This window comes from Platalea leucorodia (genome assembly GCF_965183815.1).
Source record: "Platalea leucorodia genome assembly, chromosome: 1".
Lineage (NCBI taxonomy): Eukaryota > Metazoa > Chordata > Aves > Pelecaniformes > Threskiornithidae > Platalea > Platalea leucorodia.
In genome coordinates this window covers 68,676,658-68,692,352 of record NC_138823.1, presented here as the reverse complement: position 1 = coordinate 68,692,352, position 15,695 = coordinate 68,676,658, and the positions used below count along the sequence as shown (strand labels likewise).

The 15,695-nt window shown below is 41.3% G+C and overlaps 1 protein-coding gene across 1 annotated transcript in view; it reads left to right on the top strand.

Moving 5' to 3' along the window:
* The window catches only part of GALNT12 (polypeptide N-acetylgalactosaminyltransferase 12), a gene marked incomplete at its 5' end in the record, with an annotated part of 51,735 nt that overhangs the window by 12,471 nt on the left and 23,569 nt on the right, over positions 1-15,695 (top strand). Inside the window, 4 exons of the mRNA XM_082330129.1 lie at positions 2,392-2,561; positions 3,294-3,483; positions 6,135-6,320; positions 8,656-8,773. Coding sequence (XP_082186255.1) covers positions 2,392-2,561; positions 3,294-3,483; positions 6,135-6,320; positions 8,656-8,773 — 664 coding nt within the window. The remainder of the gene's footprint in view (positions 1-2,391; positions 2,562-3,293; positions 3,484-6,134; positions 6,321-8,655; positions 8,774-15,695) is intronic.

The window sequence follows — 15,695 nt, the reverse complement described above, 5'->3', positions numbered from 1 at the left end:
AAATGTTTTTCAATAGGCTAAAGTAAATATGTATTTCTAAAATTGGATTCATACAGTGGATTTTTCTGCTTTTTTAAAAAAAAAGTTAATTAAAATGTCACTCCTTTTTCATGTGTTAATACATGGACATTTGGCAAAATAAATCTCTGCTGTCTCCAGCCATTGGTGTGAGGCAGTTCTGTCTGTGAATGCCCCTGTTTGCCTCAGGACAAGTTCCAGCCTGGAGGGACAGGCATTTTTGTACTTCACAAGTGTGTGGGTATGTGTATCTACCTATCTATGTGTATCTGTATGTGCGTATGCATACATACGCATCGTATACAATGAGTGTCGTTGCATAGCATTCCTTTCATGTTTGAGAAGCAGCCTTCTGCGTGCTTCCTCTGCCCAAGTGTCATTTCTCAACGCCCTCAGACATATGGTGTGAATTTTGGGCTTGTCCTGTGCAGGGACAGGAGTTGGACTTGATGATCCTTGTGGGTCCCTTCCAACTCAGGACATTCTATGATTTCTCCTCATTGCTTCTCATTTTCAGGTATTTATTACAAAAGTACTCTACAGACTGTTTTTTTTCCTCATAAGAATTTTAATTTTCGGAATATTCAGATTCAGACTTTTTTTTCTTTCTGTACCACAGGTCTTAATAGATATTGCCTAATCTTTAAAGAAACCTATAAGAAGTCTTTTTTTATTGCAAACACAGCAGCATTAAATAGTCAGTAAATATATTCTCAATGTGCCGTAGGTAAGCAGTTTTCTTTTGATGTTATTTTCTGGGTGTTTGGCGGAATTTTGGTTCCCCTAAATTGACCTAAGGGATTTTGCTGTCACATTTTCTACTGATCAGGTCTGGTTTCCCTCTTCAGCTCCCCCTAGCATAGGTTTTGGGGGACTTGCTGCTGTTCTGTTTTGGTAAGAGTGATGTCCTACCTGCTTTGGTATCTGCTGTGACCTAGCAGTCTACAAAAGCTGAAGTATGTCCTTCTGCCCCTTAAAAGCCCCGGTGACTCCAGGCAGTAAGCTAGAGGCGGTGCTGGAGCGTGCCCAAAGAAGGGCAACAAAGCTGGTGAAGGGTCTAGAGCACAAGTCTTACGAGGAGCAGCTGAGGGAGCCGGGGTTGTTTAGCCTGGAGAAGAGGAGGCTGAGGGGAGACCTTCTCGCTCTCTACAACTACCTGAAAGGAGGTAGTAGCGAGGTGGGGGTTGGTCTTTTCCCCCTAGTAACAAGTGATAGGATGAGAGGAAACGGCCTCAAGCTGCACCAGGGGAGGTTTAGGTTGGATATTAGGAAAAACTTCTTCACCGAAGGGGTAGTCAGGCACTGGAGCAGGCTGCCCAGGGAAGTGGTTGAGTCTCCATCCCTGGAGGTATCTAAAAGACGGGTAGACGTGGTGCTCGAGGACATGGTTTAGTGGTGGACTTGGCAGTGACAGGTTAATGGTTGGACTCGATGATCTTAAGGGTCTTTTCCAACCTTGGTGATTCTATGATTCTATTCTATGATTTCTGTTGGTTTTTAACAAAACTGTTCATCCAGAATGCTCTAAGAAAAGGGGAGAAATGGTAATAAATACCGTCATTATTTTAAAATTCTTTCAGACCAGGGGAATCTTTAACAATTTACACATTTGGCTCAGCTGTAAGTTTCTTGGTATCCTTACATTCATTTTGGGAACTTCATATATATGTATATATTTATAGGAAATATGTTCTGGAGCTTAATCCAAAGGGTTGCAAACTTCCTGGCTCTCCGTAGAGCCAAACCCATGCATTTCTATGTCTGTCTGTGTTTTTTGCAGATTTCAGTACTATATCTTGGCAGTTCTGTGGTCTTCCCAAGTTCTGCTTCGGTATACATACGTCTCAGTTCTGTTGCTGTTTTTTTTTCTCTTTATATGTTGCTGTTCCTTCACAGTTACATTTTTACTGTCTAGCACTTGTTCTATTTTCCAAAGTACAAGTTATCAGTAATTTATGCTACTGTTTTTACTGCATTTAGGTTTTATATTTCCTTTTTTTTTTTTTTTTTCCCTTTCTGTAATCTGAGGCATGTTTTGGCCATTGCTTTTTCTTCTACTTGAGGTAGTATTGTGCAAAGGCAGCTACTGCAGATACACTACCCCAGAATACCTCCTATTATTTTTCTTTTTAGACATTTTGGGGGGTTGCAAAATTTTAGTCATAATACTGCTGCAGAAATGGGACTTCTGGAAGACCAGGTTCCTGAAAGTGTTTGCATGACTTTTCCATGTACATACAGTTCTTTTCAGATCTTTTATATGTTCTTGCTTACAGTTACTAAATAGCATACAAAATCTTCATTTGAGAATAGTTTTCTGAAAATTAACAGATGCTTTTGCACTTGTACTAAATGTAATCCCCTCCCTTACAGATGCAGAGAGAAGAAGTATGATTATTATAGCCTGCCGAAAACCTCCGTTGTGATAGCTTTTTATAATGAGGCTTGGTCAACACTTCTGAGAACTGTTCATAGTGTTCTTGAGACATCTCCAGATATACTTTTGGAAGAAATTATCCTTGTAGATGATTACAGTGACAAAGGTAGGAAGAATAATTCTAAATAAGGTTGGTGGTTGATGGGTTTTTTTTGGTCAACCAGTCCACAGGAGAAAAACATAGGCTGTTTGGGTAACGTACCATAAAATTGTACAACATAGACATATAATTGGAAAATAGTTTTTCTTGTAGCGTGCCAGTGAAAAATTTGACTTCTGGACCAAATTTAATTTAGAATGCGGAAGCACCTTTGCTGTGTTGTAACATGAGTGCTTGCATATATAGATAACATACAGTCTGGTCAGAGCATTTCGAGTTTCCTAATTTGAGCAAGTTTCGATTGCTCTAGGGTTGCCGTGATGTCTAGTATAGTGAGAGCTACCTGGTTATCCGTTTTCGTTTGAATTATGGGACACTAAGACAATGCTGGCGTTTTCCACTACACATTAATTGTGTTAAGAATAAAACTTTTACATGGAAAAAGTTATATGTAACATTTGAGAAGCACTTAACAATTTGGAAGTGAATTACAGAGGTGAAAACGAAGCGTTCAGTTTCTTGAAAGTAACTGTGATTTGTGTCCATCCACATTCTGTGCTTTTTTCCTTGTCCTTTCCTGACTTGGACAGTATAGCAGAACCAGAGTTCAAAATGCTGGTATCTTTAAGGCACTGCTATAAGTAATACACTACTGAAAACAGAGCTTTCTGTAGCATGACGCAAACCAGTCCCTCCAGAACTATATTCTTTTTTTCTTTTTTTATTTGTTTGTTACAGAACATTTAAAGGAGGCTTTGGAAAACTACGTGGCTGGCTTACGCAAGGTGCGTCTTATCCGTGCAAATAAGCGAGAGGGGCTGGTTCGAGCCCGGCTGCTGGGGGCGTCTGTGGCAAAAGGAGACATCCTGACCTTCCTGGACTGCCACTGCGAATGCCACGAGGGCTGGCTGGAGCCGCTGCTGGCAAGGTGAGGTTATGCTCTTGGCTGGTTTTCTGTCCCACTGCAGAAGGAGAAGAGACGATTTGGCACACTTCTGCAGTGGAAAAACGGCTCTTGGTAGCTGTTTACCGAAGGTTACTGCAGCCCGGTCCCTGGGGCACTGCCAGTGTTTGTTTCCTGGCCGTGGGATAGCGAATGGAAGCGTGGAAGATCAGGAGGTGGATTTTTGGTTTCTCCTGAGGACCAGGCTGCTCTTTTTCTTCAGAGAAGGGAAAGTTTTGTTTTCAGGAAGAGGAATCCTCCCCCGCCTTTGAAGCTACCTTGGGAAAGGTGGCTACTTCTGTCAGCCTGGGTGGTGGATGAGAAGGTCTGGAAAGATGCGTGCCCTGAGACATCCCCTGTTGCAGGGCAACATACACGTGGGCAGATTAGAAGAGAAGTCAAGAAACTCAGTCTTCCCAGTCCTGAGCTAATCCATCTCTCTCCAACTGGAGAGAGATTTCCAAAAGCAATGCTGTCTTGAGGCGTGCAGGTCTTCCTGATTTCTAGTGGAACTTGTTCTCAAACTCCCCATGTCCATTTGAAATTGTGTCTGGAATAATTTTTTTTTTTTTTTTTTTGTGAAAATGGCATATTTAACTTGTTTCTAAATTTAATACCGAGTATATTCCAGATAACTGTGGGTTAACTATGAACGGTGTAGGTAGCGTGAAGAAAGGAGAAGGGGTAAAAGTCATAGAATAAGCATGGTTTTAACGACCGTCCTCTGAAGAAACAGTACGTAACTGTGGAGACGATTCTGTAATTTCTGCACTTCTTTAGCGAACCACTAGATGGCAATCTTGAGGAAGGATTTGGATAATTTTAAGTGTACTAAATCACCTTCTGTAAAAAGTTAGCTCTGGATGTGCCTTGGAATTTTTGCCCTTCTTGCTGCAGATGCAGACGTACATCTGTAAGGGGATGTTTGCATGGCATATCTCGACTCAAATGTATGGAAGCAATACAACAGTGTTAGCATTTTGCAGTGTAAACTTAGTTGTATTTGTAAGCTGCCTGTGCGTTGTACCGTCTAGTTAATTCTGAACTTACAGAAAAGGTGATGGCTTTTCACTTACCTGATTCCTTTCATAACTGAAATCATGTGCCAGATACCTAATTTTCACTCCTTTTCCTTTACAGGAGCAACAAAGCATTTTTACATTTTATTGGGAATTCTTTTCCTCTGTGTACGTATCATTCTCATTGCTTTGTACATAAGCTTTATGCAAGCAAGACAGGAGATAGCAACATTTGTATAAGCCTTTTGTGCGCTCCACCAAACAGGATTTCAATGGGAGATCATAAAGAAGAAAACAGCTATGTCACATCTTCCCTCTGGCAACAAGGGACCATTTCATATTTAAGGCAGTCTTTCTCAGCTCAGACAATACTTCTTCAGAACTGCTTCTGCTCTCTGCTGCATTTAACCACCACAAGCTGCTCTAATTTCAGAGTCAGAGGCCCTTGGTCAGCCTGCGGGTTTTAAGCTTAATAATCACATGAGGAACTGGCTCCCCTCGAATGACAGATACATCAGGTCTCTTCCTTGTTTGGCAACATAATGTGTTCAGTTTTTCTTCTCCTCTGTAATACCCAAATCAGGAGATGCAGGGCTAAAACAAGTACCAGCATCTTAAAGTCAGACAAGTCAGTTTTTCACCAAAGTAACAGGAGGTGTTTAAGACTAGTGTTGAGAAGATTGCTAAAGAGTGATTTAGGAGAAAAGCTTGAGCTTGTGTGCTTGAAGTTGATCTCTTCTGGTACTGAGAGGCCTTTCCAGAAGTTGAGGTGAAGGCAAAGGATCCCACTGTCTTTTGTAAAGGCAAATGCTGTTGGAAAGGAATCCAGAAAACCCTGCATGGTACTGAGAAATGGGAGGAAGGAGTTTATCTCCTTGCAGAAGTAGACCTGCAAGAAATGCCATCAGTATTCTTAATATGATAAAGATCATAACTATCTTTACATCAGCTTTGTATGTCATTCTGCAGTACTATCTTGTTTCTCCTTTTTATCTCCTATGTTGTCAGGGTTTCTGGAGGCCTCCTTCATGTGTGTTTCACTGTTGGAGATTAGAATTAGAATTCCTGTGTTGCATGGTTTGTTATTTTTTTTCTGTTTAAGCTCATGGCTTGCTCTTGAGTTACTGTTTTAGTGCTCAGTATAACTTTTTGCAGATGACGACAGTTACAAGAACAACCATGAGCCAAGAGCCTAGCTTACCTTATTCATCCTTGCAGAATTATAGTCATGCTGCTTTCTAAATATCTTGAATGCAGCTACCTGCACAAAACAAAATAGATGTTTTTGTTGAGAATGCAGTGCTGGATATGGCAGCCAAGCCAGATGCTGAATGTGTTATCTCAAGCCATCTGGCATACCTCACTTCCACTGTCCAGGAAGATTGATGCTTGCCAGGTGCCTACAGCTGAGTCCATCCTGATTCATCCTCCTGATGCATCCTCAGCAAGAAATTGGTGGTTATTCTTGTAGCTGTCCTTTACTTGTATTGCAGCATGAGTTGAAAAGGAGCAAAACCTCTGTGTTTGGTATTTGTAAGCATTCTCTGTTCTTGACAGTTCTAGTTTTTGAGAGACGTTTCTAATGGAAGTCACCCTTTTCTTTTAAAATCATATTAGGATTGCGGAAGAAGAATCAGCTGTGGTCTGCCCTGTTATTGATGTTATTGACTGGAATACGTTTGAGTACTTGGGAAATGCTGGTGAGCCACAGATCGGTGGATTTGACTGGAGACTGGTCTTCACTTGGCACAGTACCCCTGAAAGAGAACAAAAACGGAGGAAGTCCAAAACTGATGTGATCAGGTTAATTTTTATGCATCTTATGAAGCTATGAATGTTACAAGTGCTTTTGACTTCACTCGGAAATGCCAGGTGCTGAAAAATATTTGAGAAATAAGCATATTACTAAAATAACATACCTTGTTTAGTTCCCCTGTTTTCCAAAATAGCTCCTGCTCACCATGCTCCTGAAAAAATACTGCTCTAAAAGTTGAAATGCCTGTGTAATCTTCCATATGGAATCCTTATTGCACAAGCAGTCTCTGGACTCCTGCAGGCAAACTGCCACAGATGCTTATCAGCACACGGAAAGGTTGTAACTGATTAACTAGTACTAAAGGATGTCCTCTGTGCAAAGCAAAGAGATCTGCCTTGTAAAAAATGTATCATGGTCGATGATGTAAAAGGGAAAAAAAAAAAAATCAACCAGTAAGAAGGCAAAAGTAGTTTTGAAAACTGTATCTGTGCTATAGTGATAGTGGTGGTTCATTGCTCTGTTTTCAAAGGTGAACCAGGTTGCCAGTTCTTCATTGGGATGAAATGATACAGCTCTACCCACCATAATTTCTGTGAAGGGCTAATTCATAGGAGCTCATGCAGATGTTTTCCTTGTGGGTTTTAGTTTTGTTTTATTTTAAGACAAGTTGCAATCTGTCGGTATTTTTCTGTCACTCCATACTGTATTTTTAGGAGAGGTAAGGTAAGAGTACAAACAGTGCATCTGGAAGATGGACACTGTAGGCAAAATCCTGAGAGTTGAGGGTCTGCTACACTAAATTTGGAAGTTGCTGTATTTCAGTAGTGCATTGTAAGAAATGAAAGAGTTGTTTGGCAATTTTAACAACGTGATTTTGTTAGTCCTTGCTTTTATTTATAATCTGTTACCTTAGGGACTACAACAAATACAGAATTCTCTCAGAATTTTCTCAGTCTTTTCTAGGTGGCTTATCGTGGTAATAATACCCATTACTTCACAAATATTAATGAATTTATCCTCAACTGAGAGAAGAGAACTTTGGGGTTTTTTTTAAATAGGAAAATTGAGGCAATAATTTAGTCCTCCTCAGCATATATTAGTCCACATCCTTCTGAAAAGAAGTTTCAAAATAGAGTAAATGTTTTCAAAGCGTTTAGTTTAAATGTGATGCTTTTCTTCTCCATGACAAGAAGAATTGTCTTTGGCATGCCAAGGGGAAAACGATGAGGGATAAAGCTTCACAGTAGCCCGAGAACTGAGAGCTCGGCAAGTGTCTGGGGAAAGTAGCAGCGCAGAGGGTGGTGTCACCGGCAGATGTGTTTGGAAAGACAAGGTCTGGAGTGAGACAGAAGAGCTTGACTGGCTATGGAGTTTGGGTTTTGTTTGGTTTTTTTCCTTTTATCTCACCTCATCTCTTTCCATTTTTTGAAACAACGTATGACAGTGTAAGACAGTGTTGTTTCAAAAAGATGGCTGGTAAAATTAGTTTTGACAGATTAAGAGTAACTGATCACTGCACGTAGCATTTGTTATTATTTACCTCAATAGCAATTTAGTAAAATTCATGAAGTGTCAGCTGAATTTAGTTCCAACCGGCATTATATGCTTGGCATTTTAAAGAGGGTAATTTTCTAAGACTGTAAACAATTAGGAACAATAATGAACAAATTCAACTTTATATATAAATGCACACTCTACTGAAAGTACATCCCCTAAGTGTGCTCTTGCTCTAGGCTTTGTGGTCTTCAGTGAGGACCCAATCTTGGCCCCTGATTTTTCTTCCAAATGTAGCAAACAATTAAAAAAAAATACAGATAGGCAGATCTTTGAAAGAAAAAAAATCTCTTCAGGGGCTCTATTTACTTAATTCTGCTCAGTTGATGTCTGAGAGCTTTTCCACTTGATATTAGTGGAATCAGAAATGTTGTTATTAATTACTAAAGCACAAACGTGTTTACTTACTACTTAAGTAAAATATATAAGGGTACTGCACTTAGAATTTCGGAGCTGACTAAAATAATTCTGCCACAAAAAAGCTTATGTTCTACTATGTGAAGGTAAGAGGCTAGTCATTTCTGGCCACTCACAAAGACACTGTAATTGCAAAAATTTGTATTAACACAATGTTTGTTTTCTCTGATTTCATTGTTATTTTTATTTTAATACATTCTGGAGCTCGTTTCTGATACAGTTTTTTATTAGAAAATTAAATTTAAATGGCCTGACAATATACTACTTAACTGATCAATGGCTGACTGTTACTTTGTATCCAGAAAAGACTGAGAAAATGGAAAATAAACATATATTGTATTTTGATCTGCAGTTTGTTAATTTATATTTTTCGGTTTTTATCCAATTCAGAGTTACTATTCTCTTTTATAGGTCTCCAACCATGGCAGGTGGATTGTTTTCTGTGAGCAAGAAGTATTTTGATTATCTTGGTTCATATGACACAGGAATGGAAGTCTGGGGAGGAGAAAACCTTGAATTCTCATTTAGGGTAAGTGGCTCAATTGAAAGTTGTTGGGTTTTTTTTTGTTTCTGAGAACAAGTTTCTTATTTCTTCATGCCCTTTTAGTTAACAAGATAGCTGTAATGTAAGCAAGTGTTAAGAAGAGAGTATTTTGGGAGATGTTTATGTGAATCTCTTTTCCCTGTTCTCAGGCTTCATTATAGTTATATTTTCCTTCAGAGTAGCCATTTTAAAACGGTTTAAAAAAATATGTCTTTTGTTTTGCATGCCAGTATAAAATGTAAGTAGTGGTGTGATATTAGCAGATGAAGTTTACATTCTGTGGCTTGAAGAGGATCATTGGAACGAAACATTTATAATGGTTTAATGTGACTCCGGAGCTCTTGCCGCGGTTGATGGAGTGAGCGGGAGGCAGCTGGTGGCAGTTACCAGTGGGGCAGGACAAGCCAGCCCCTGCACATCTTTAAGGCTTTATTCTGTTTCACTTCAGGAAAAGTTTGTATAAAAGTTATAAAAGGTGATGGGGAAAATCTCCAGGAACTGTAGAGCTGTACCCTACCCAGAGGGTAGACCAGTGCTCAGGTGTGAAGGCAGATAGATATCTGGAATGAAAAGGATTTATGTCAGGGGAAGAGAGAGGAGATACAAGACAGTCCAGACTGACGAGCAAAACAGTCTTGTCCTCCTCAGCTTTGCTGTTACCTGTGCTGCTGCTGATTCCCACTGAGCACTGGCTGCCTGTTGTTTGCCCCATATCACACTTAGCTTGATGAAGCAATGCAGTCTGCAGGGCCATTTTTGGCTTGCAGGGAGTTCACAACTGAGTATCCTGGATTTCCCGTGTTTTTTCTGCTGATCATCAGGTATGTTTTATGGTCATATTTGCATTTCTGTGTGTCACTGGATTGCGAGACAGGAGGGTTGATGGTTTTGTTTTGTTTTTTACCAGAAGATTTTAGGGATAAATAGTATTTTAATGTTACAAAACCACTTCCTTGAGAAAGGAGCCATGAGTAGACCATCTCATTTGATGTCTGCCCGTTAACCAGAGAAGCATGGAGTCTTCCTGGCTGTTGTTCCTGTCTCCAGCTGCCTGTAGTGCAGAAATCCCAGCAAAGAGGGCACAAAAATAAGGAAAGAAAAGGATTAGGGAGGATAATAAGCACAGACCTAGAGATGACATGGTTTCTGTCTGGAAGGGGATTTCTCAGCTGGAATCACTGTTTGTTCTGAATTCATGACCACCACCTTTCTCACACAGGGAAAAGTTCCTGGCATGTAAGTCCAAACACAGCCTACTTGTCTTGGTCAGTAAATTCTGCAGGCCTCTGCCTGAAGCTCAAAGCAGCTTACACACCTCCACCAGCTCTGTGAGCTTCTGAAGCGGGAGTCTCCCAGCTGTCTCCGGTTTTGGTGTAGCCCCCATTGATGTGTATGTTGCAGTGGGTCCCCTCTTCCCACTGGAAGGGATTTCTTTTCTGTGGGATAATTGCTCAGTCATGGGGTCAGGAGCTATGAAGTATCTCTTGATGAAATTATTTTTATGCCTCCTTTTGAGAGGCTGCTCAGGGAGCCAGAAGTAGCAATAGGTTGGGTTCGTGCTTTGGGGCCCAAAGAAATGATTGTGCTCATCATCAGTCACAACCCAAGGTACGTTAAGCTGGAAAGCAGTGTGGTGGTGGACGCCATCCCCAGCTAACTCTGGCAATGGAAAATCATTTTTCTTGCTTACTGAGGGATTGGAAGGGATGATGACAATGAGGGAGTCATGCACTTTTGGGTACAGATGCTTGCTGACCTGAGGCTTGCTGTGTCTCTTGCTTTCTCAGTTATGACACTATTGCAGCAGACAAATAAGCAGAGACAGGAGGCTGCCAGTTTAGCAGCAAGCCACATCAGAGTGCATGACAGTATCTGTCTCCCACAAATGTAGCGTAACAGTAGCAAGCATGTTGGATATGTGCACCTGCTGAGCAAGACTGGCTCTTGCAGGCACTTGTTTGTGTCTGCTAGTGCACATGCAACCAGACTGAGCACCCGTGAGGTGGAGAGGATGCTGCTTTTGAAAGCAGTGCTATATGCTTTGCCTCTTAGCAGAAATTTGCACCTCTCCCAAAGCAGCAAGCTTGAAAACAACAGTCACAGTTGACAGAACTAGACATTACAAGACCTACTTCATATTGTTGAAATGTCTGCAGTCTTCTGTGACCCTGGCTGCCAGAGATTTGGTGGCACCAAAATGGTTGCCCTGTAATGAGTAGGAGTTATGGATAGCACCAGCCCAGATGTCAGTGGTTTTTTCCTCTGAGATGGATTGTGGGAGCTTTCTACAAGGAGCTTTCTACAGCTCCTTGTAGACAGCCTCAAAGACAGCCCTCTCTGCATGCAGTTCTTGGCTTTCTGCTCTTTGTGTCTCGCTTTTTGGGATACCAAGGCTTGCAGACAGGACAGGCCTGACCCCTGCCCTGTATGACACGGACTGCCCCTGCACTGGCTGCTGCTTTAGACCCAAGCTGTCATTGCCATTGACTTCTGCCAGGCTCTGGCATCAAGCCTCATTTTTGATGTTACTGGTTCCCCTGAACGAGGTGTTTGGCCCCATGGGGTGCAGCAGCATCTATGAGCAGTGCCTTTTGCTCCTTCGGTGTGGAGACATGTGGTCTTCTCGTGGGCTGGAGGAAGCATCAGAGGCTGCCTAGCACAGAGGAGAAGCACAAAAGGAGCAGCAGCAGAATCCCCAGGAGCCAGCACGCTGCAGAGTGTGCACGAGCAGGGGCTGAGCAGGCACGTGGGTGCACCAGCCCGGGGGCTCAGGGCAGTCCTCCAGCGGCCACAGGCACGCAGCGTGTCACACACCAGCCCGAGAGCGAGGACATGGCTCATGGGGGGTAAGAGCAGCACTTAAATGAGGAAGCCGAGAGGTCGGTGTGGGGTCCCTGCGGGTTGCAGGTGGATCGAGCAGCTCTCCTCTGGGAGGCCAACAGTTTTGCAGGACGGACTGTGCGATGGCCAGCGAATATGCCTGGGCGTGTTAATTTTACTAGTGCAGATTGCCAGTAGGATCTGGGCATTTGGATCCAAATTGTGCACAACATGCTTTCCTCTGTTTTATTTCAAGCCCTTGTACTCGTGCTTCCTGCGGTGAGGGTTTTTGTGAAAGAGAGCAGAGCGCTATGATGTTGCTTAACTGTGTTCTTCTGGCCGCTCACAGTGCTGAAGAAGGTCAAGAGGGATAAATCAGTGTTAATTCTGTTGTCTACGTGGTTTCTAGACCTGCCAGACCTGAAAATTAGGAGCAGGGATACTGAAAACCACTGTAAATTAATTCATTGTTCTTCTCATCTCTGAAAACACCACCCTCTCCCGATGACATGAAAGGACTTGTCCTCAAGCCTCCTCTTTCTTGTACTTTGATTATTCTAAACTAAAGACATTTTCTGTGGCTTTGAGAGGTGCAACAAGGACAAAGCTCCGGCTAAAAGCATGATGACTAAGAGAGATGGAGGCTCTGTGCTGAATGCAGGACCAAGTCAATGTGCCTTGATTTCAGATTGCTTAATGCTATTTGGCTTGATAAAATTTCACTTCATGGGCATAACTTGCATTGAAACTCTTCTTTCTGAGGGATGCAAAACATGCCTTTTCATCTTCCCCCTCCTGTACATGGAGCGAGGGGAACCTGGTTGCAGCTTTTTCCCCCCTCTCTTCTCTTGATGCTGCTAGTGGCACGGCAATGTAAGTTTGTTTCTGGGGACTGCTGCTCAATACACCTGCAGTCTGTCCTTCAACCCACCATCATGGCATGAGAGAAAACCACACATGTGCAAAAAGGCAAAATTATTTACTGGTAAGTCCATTCTTCTGTTGGAAACTTCATTGCCCACGGGCCTGAGTGATGTGCCTCCGATTGCCTGATCTCTTTTCTAATCTTTTTGTATTGTTTCTTTCTGTCCGGATCTGGAAATCTGTCTTGCAGCGGGAGCAGCCGGGATGGGTTCACGCAGCTGGGGAGGCCTCTCCGCCCACCCAGCTCCCAACAGATCATGCATGAGCGCCGTGCAGGGGGGCTCAGCCACAAGCCGGCAAGCAGAATTGCAGCAGAGAGAGGGGCAGGAACAGAGTATTTTCTGCAGTTTGTCTTTGTTCAGGAGGTAGCATCTTTTTTTAATTTTTTATTTCTTCCAGAGGGTCCTAAAATGTTAGAGTGGAGGTGGTAGAGCTTATAGAGCTTTTCTTATTTAGTGTTCATTGACCCAGCGATTTGGTCAGTTGTCCAAAGACCCTGGCAGGGATGGGGATCCCAAGGTGAGATCTGTGCTTTTATTGTAGCTTTTCATAATGCCACCATCTGTTTCTGAAAAGAAAAGAAAAAATAGCAATAGTCTGCTTGCATCAAGATGAAAGTGAAAGTAGAAATGAATGTCACCTTGTTTTCTTTTTGTGCTGAAGGAAAAACAGTACACTTTTATAATGAGCTGCGAACTAGCCAGACCTTGTAAAGAAACATTTTCATGCGTGCGAACGTGCAAACTATACACGAAATCTGATGTGCTTCTCTGTTAAAGGAGGTGCAAATAGTTTTAGGGGAGAACCTTCTCCAGAGTCACTTATTTAGCATTTAGTAGTCAACTTTGTTTTCTGTAGTGAATTCCTTGCTTTCTCTCTCTTGTCCTTGCTCTTCATTTGTATTTGATTTTATATAGAGGTTGAAATGTGTTTTCCATTAAAAAAAATAAATAAACCTTTTGAGGAATTGTTTAGCTGAAATGTGCTTAATTTTTTTGTAATAGGAAGACAAGAGAAGTTTTGAACTGTTTTGATAAAAGAAGCAGAATTTAATGAGCATTGCTTAGAAACCTACAGTTATTTTTTTTAGAGAAATTCAGAATTTTAATTATTGAAAAATCAGCTGTTGCAGAATTCTCTTTTTGGCAGCAATTTAACAGAGATATGGTCAGTCTGTTTTACTCCATGTAAATCAGACTTTATCATGGAAGAGTAGAAGAATGATCTTCATTCTTAACTGTACATTTTTACTTCAGTAGTCCCTTCTTCATATCTTGTTTAAAAACAGACTGATCAAAACAGTAATGATCAATTAAAAAAATGCTTATATGGAATATATCAAATATGGAAATTGTTAAACTTTAATAAATTTAATGGCACTTAATATTTGCTGACACAAAAATTTTGCATGATAAATTTCAACTTTAAGAAAACTAATCTTGGATATAGAAATAATAATGTAAGAAAGCTATTGTTTTGAAACAAATCTCAAAAAGGGAGATCTTAAAGTGAAAGTGGATAGCTGGTTTCTTAGCAGCTTTCAAAATGGCAGTAGTGTAACTTACATGTGAAAATACACAAATTGTTTAAAAGATCCGTACAGAATTCTAGATTTCTTGTATAATTCCTTTAATCATCTTTCTGTTCACATGACAAATATACTGCTTCCCCAAAAAGCAACAAAAAAGAAGAATGAAACCTCTCATGAAAAGCAAGAAATGAAGGTTTTAAATCCAGGAAGTAAAGTTTATCCAGTGCTCCCTACAGCTGAATAATGAATTACCTATACCTTTAAGGAAGCTGTTTGTTTTAAAAGTAAACATATGTATTGGAGTGCTTGTAGTTTTGTTACTAAGCACAGTATTGTGCCACATGTGAAGGTCTAAAATCATTGTCCAAAACCAAATCAACAGAGACAATATTCATTCATTTCCAAATTAAGAAATTTGAGATAAATCCATAAGTAATTTTAAAAAAAAAAAAAAAAAGCAGTCTGAAGACAATGTCCATCTTGTGTATGCTGAAAGCCTTCATCTGTAGTGACTTTCTAGATCCTTAAAAGTCCCAGGGAGAGAGATGGGAAAAGTCCCATCACTGATCTGTTGTCATTGTTATTATTTGCTACCTCATAGCTTTCACTCCTGCTGTGTTAATTTGAATAACATGTAATTAAAATGTATGTGCTATACAAGAAGGTTGTCAGGGAGCAAGCCTCTCTACCCCTTAAATATATCTCAGCTAATTTCCCTTGTCCTCCATTTACAAAGGAAAGATGAGCTGCCGCCTACACACGGTTGAATACACAAGGAGAATTAGCTCACTGGAGTGCCAGTTCTCAAAAAAACTTCTACAGAAAATCTGTTGGAGCCGTTGGTGATAGCCTCAAGTTTGTTCAAGTGCAGCAACGTGTCCTACTCCCATCTGACTACGTTTCAGAAACCTTGTTTCAGGCACCCTTCAGAAACAGGGTGTCTGCCACATTGTGGTCACGCACAATATTAAACAGGAAATACTTAGCTGCGCTTTCCTTTCATTATCTCAAACTTGAGATCAGAACAGATGATAGGAAAGTGGCTGTGTGGATGAGCTGCCAAAAGTCCATGGTTTTCAAAGGAGAAGAGTATAATTACAAGAATTTGCACAGAGTGCTGAGGCTAGTGCATCTACTTGGTGGTCATTTATGGGCTTTATCTCCAGGGCTGTACGTCTCCTGGCCTGGGGAGCCAGAGGCAGGAGGATGAGGACAAGGACAGAGTGAGTACTACCAATTCCACATTCAGGTTCAAGTACTCTACAGCAAGTAGGAATATTGCTTTAGACAGGGGAGGTTGTTTCACTAATGTTGGCTGAACCACGATGAGGTAGTTACATATCCTGGTTTCAACTGGGATAGAGTTAGTTTTCCTCTTAGTAGCTGGTAGAGTGCTGTGTTTTGGATTTAGGATGAGAATAATGTTGATAACACACTGATGTTTTGGTTCTTGCTGAGCAGAGTTTACACTAGGCAAGGACTTCTCAGCTTCCCATGCTCTGCCAGGTGCACAAGAAGCTGGGAGGGAGCATAGCCAGGACAGCTGACCCAGACTGGCCAAAGGGCTATTCCACACCATATGATGTCATGCTCAGCATATAAACCTGGGGAAGAAGAAGGAAGGGGGGGACG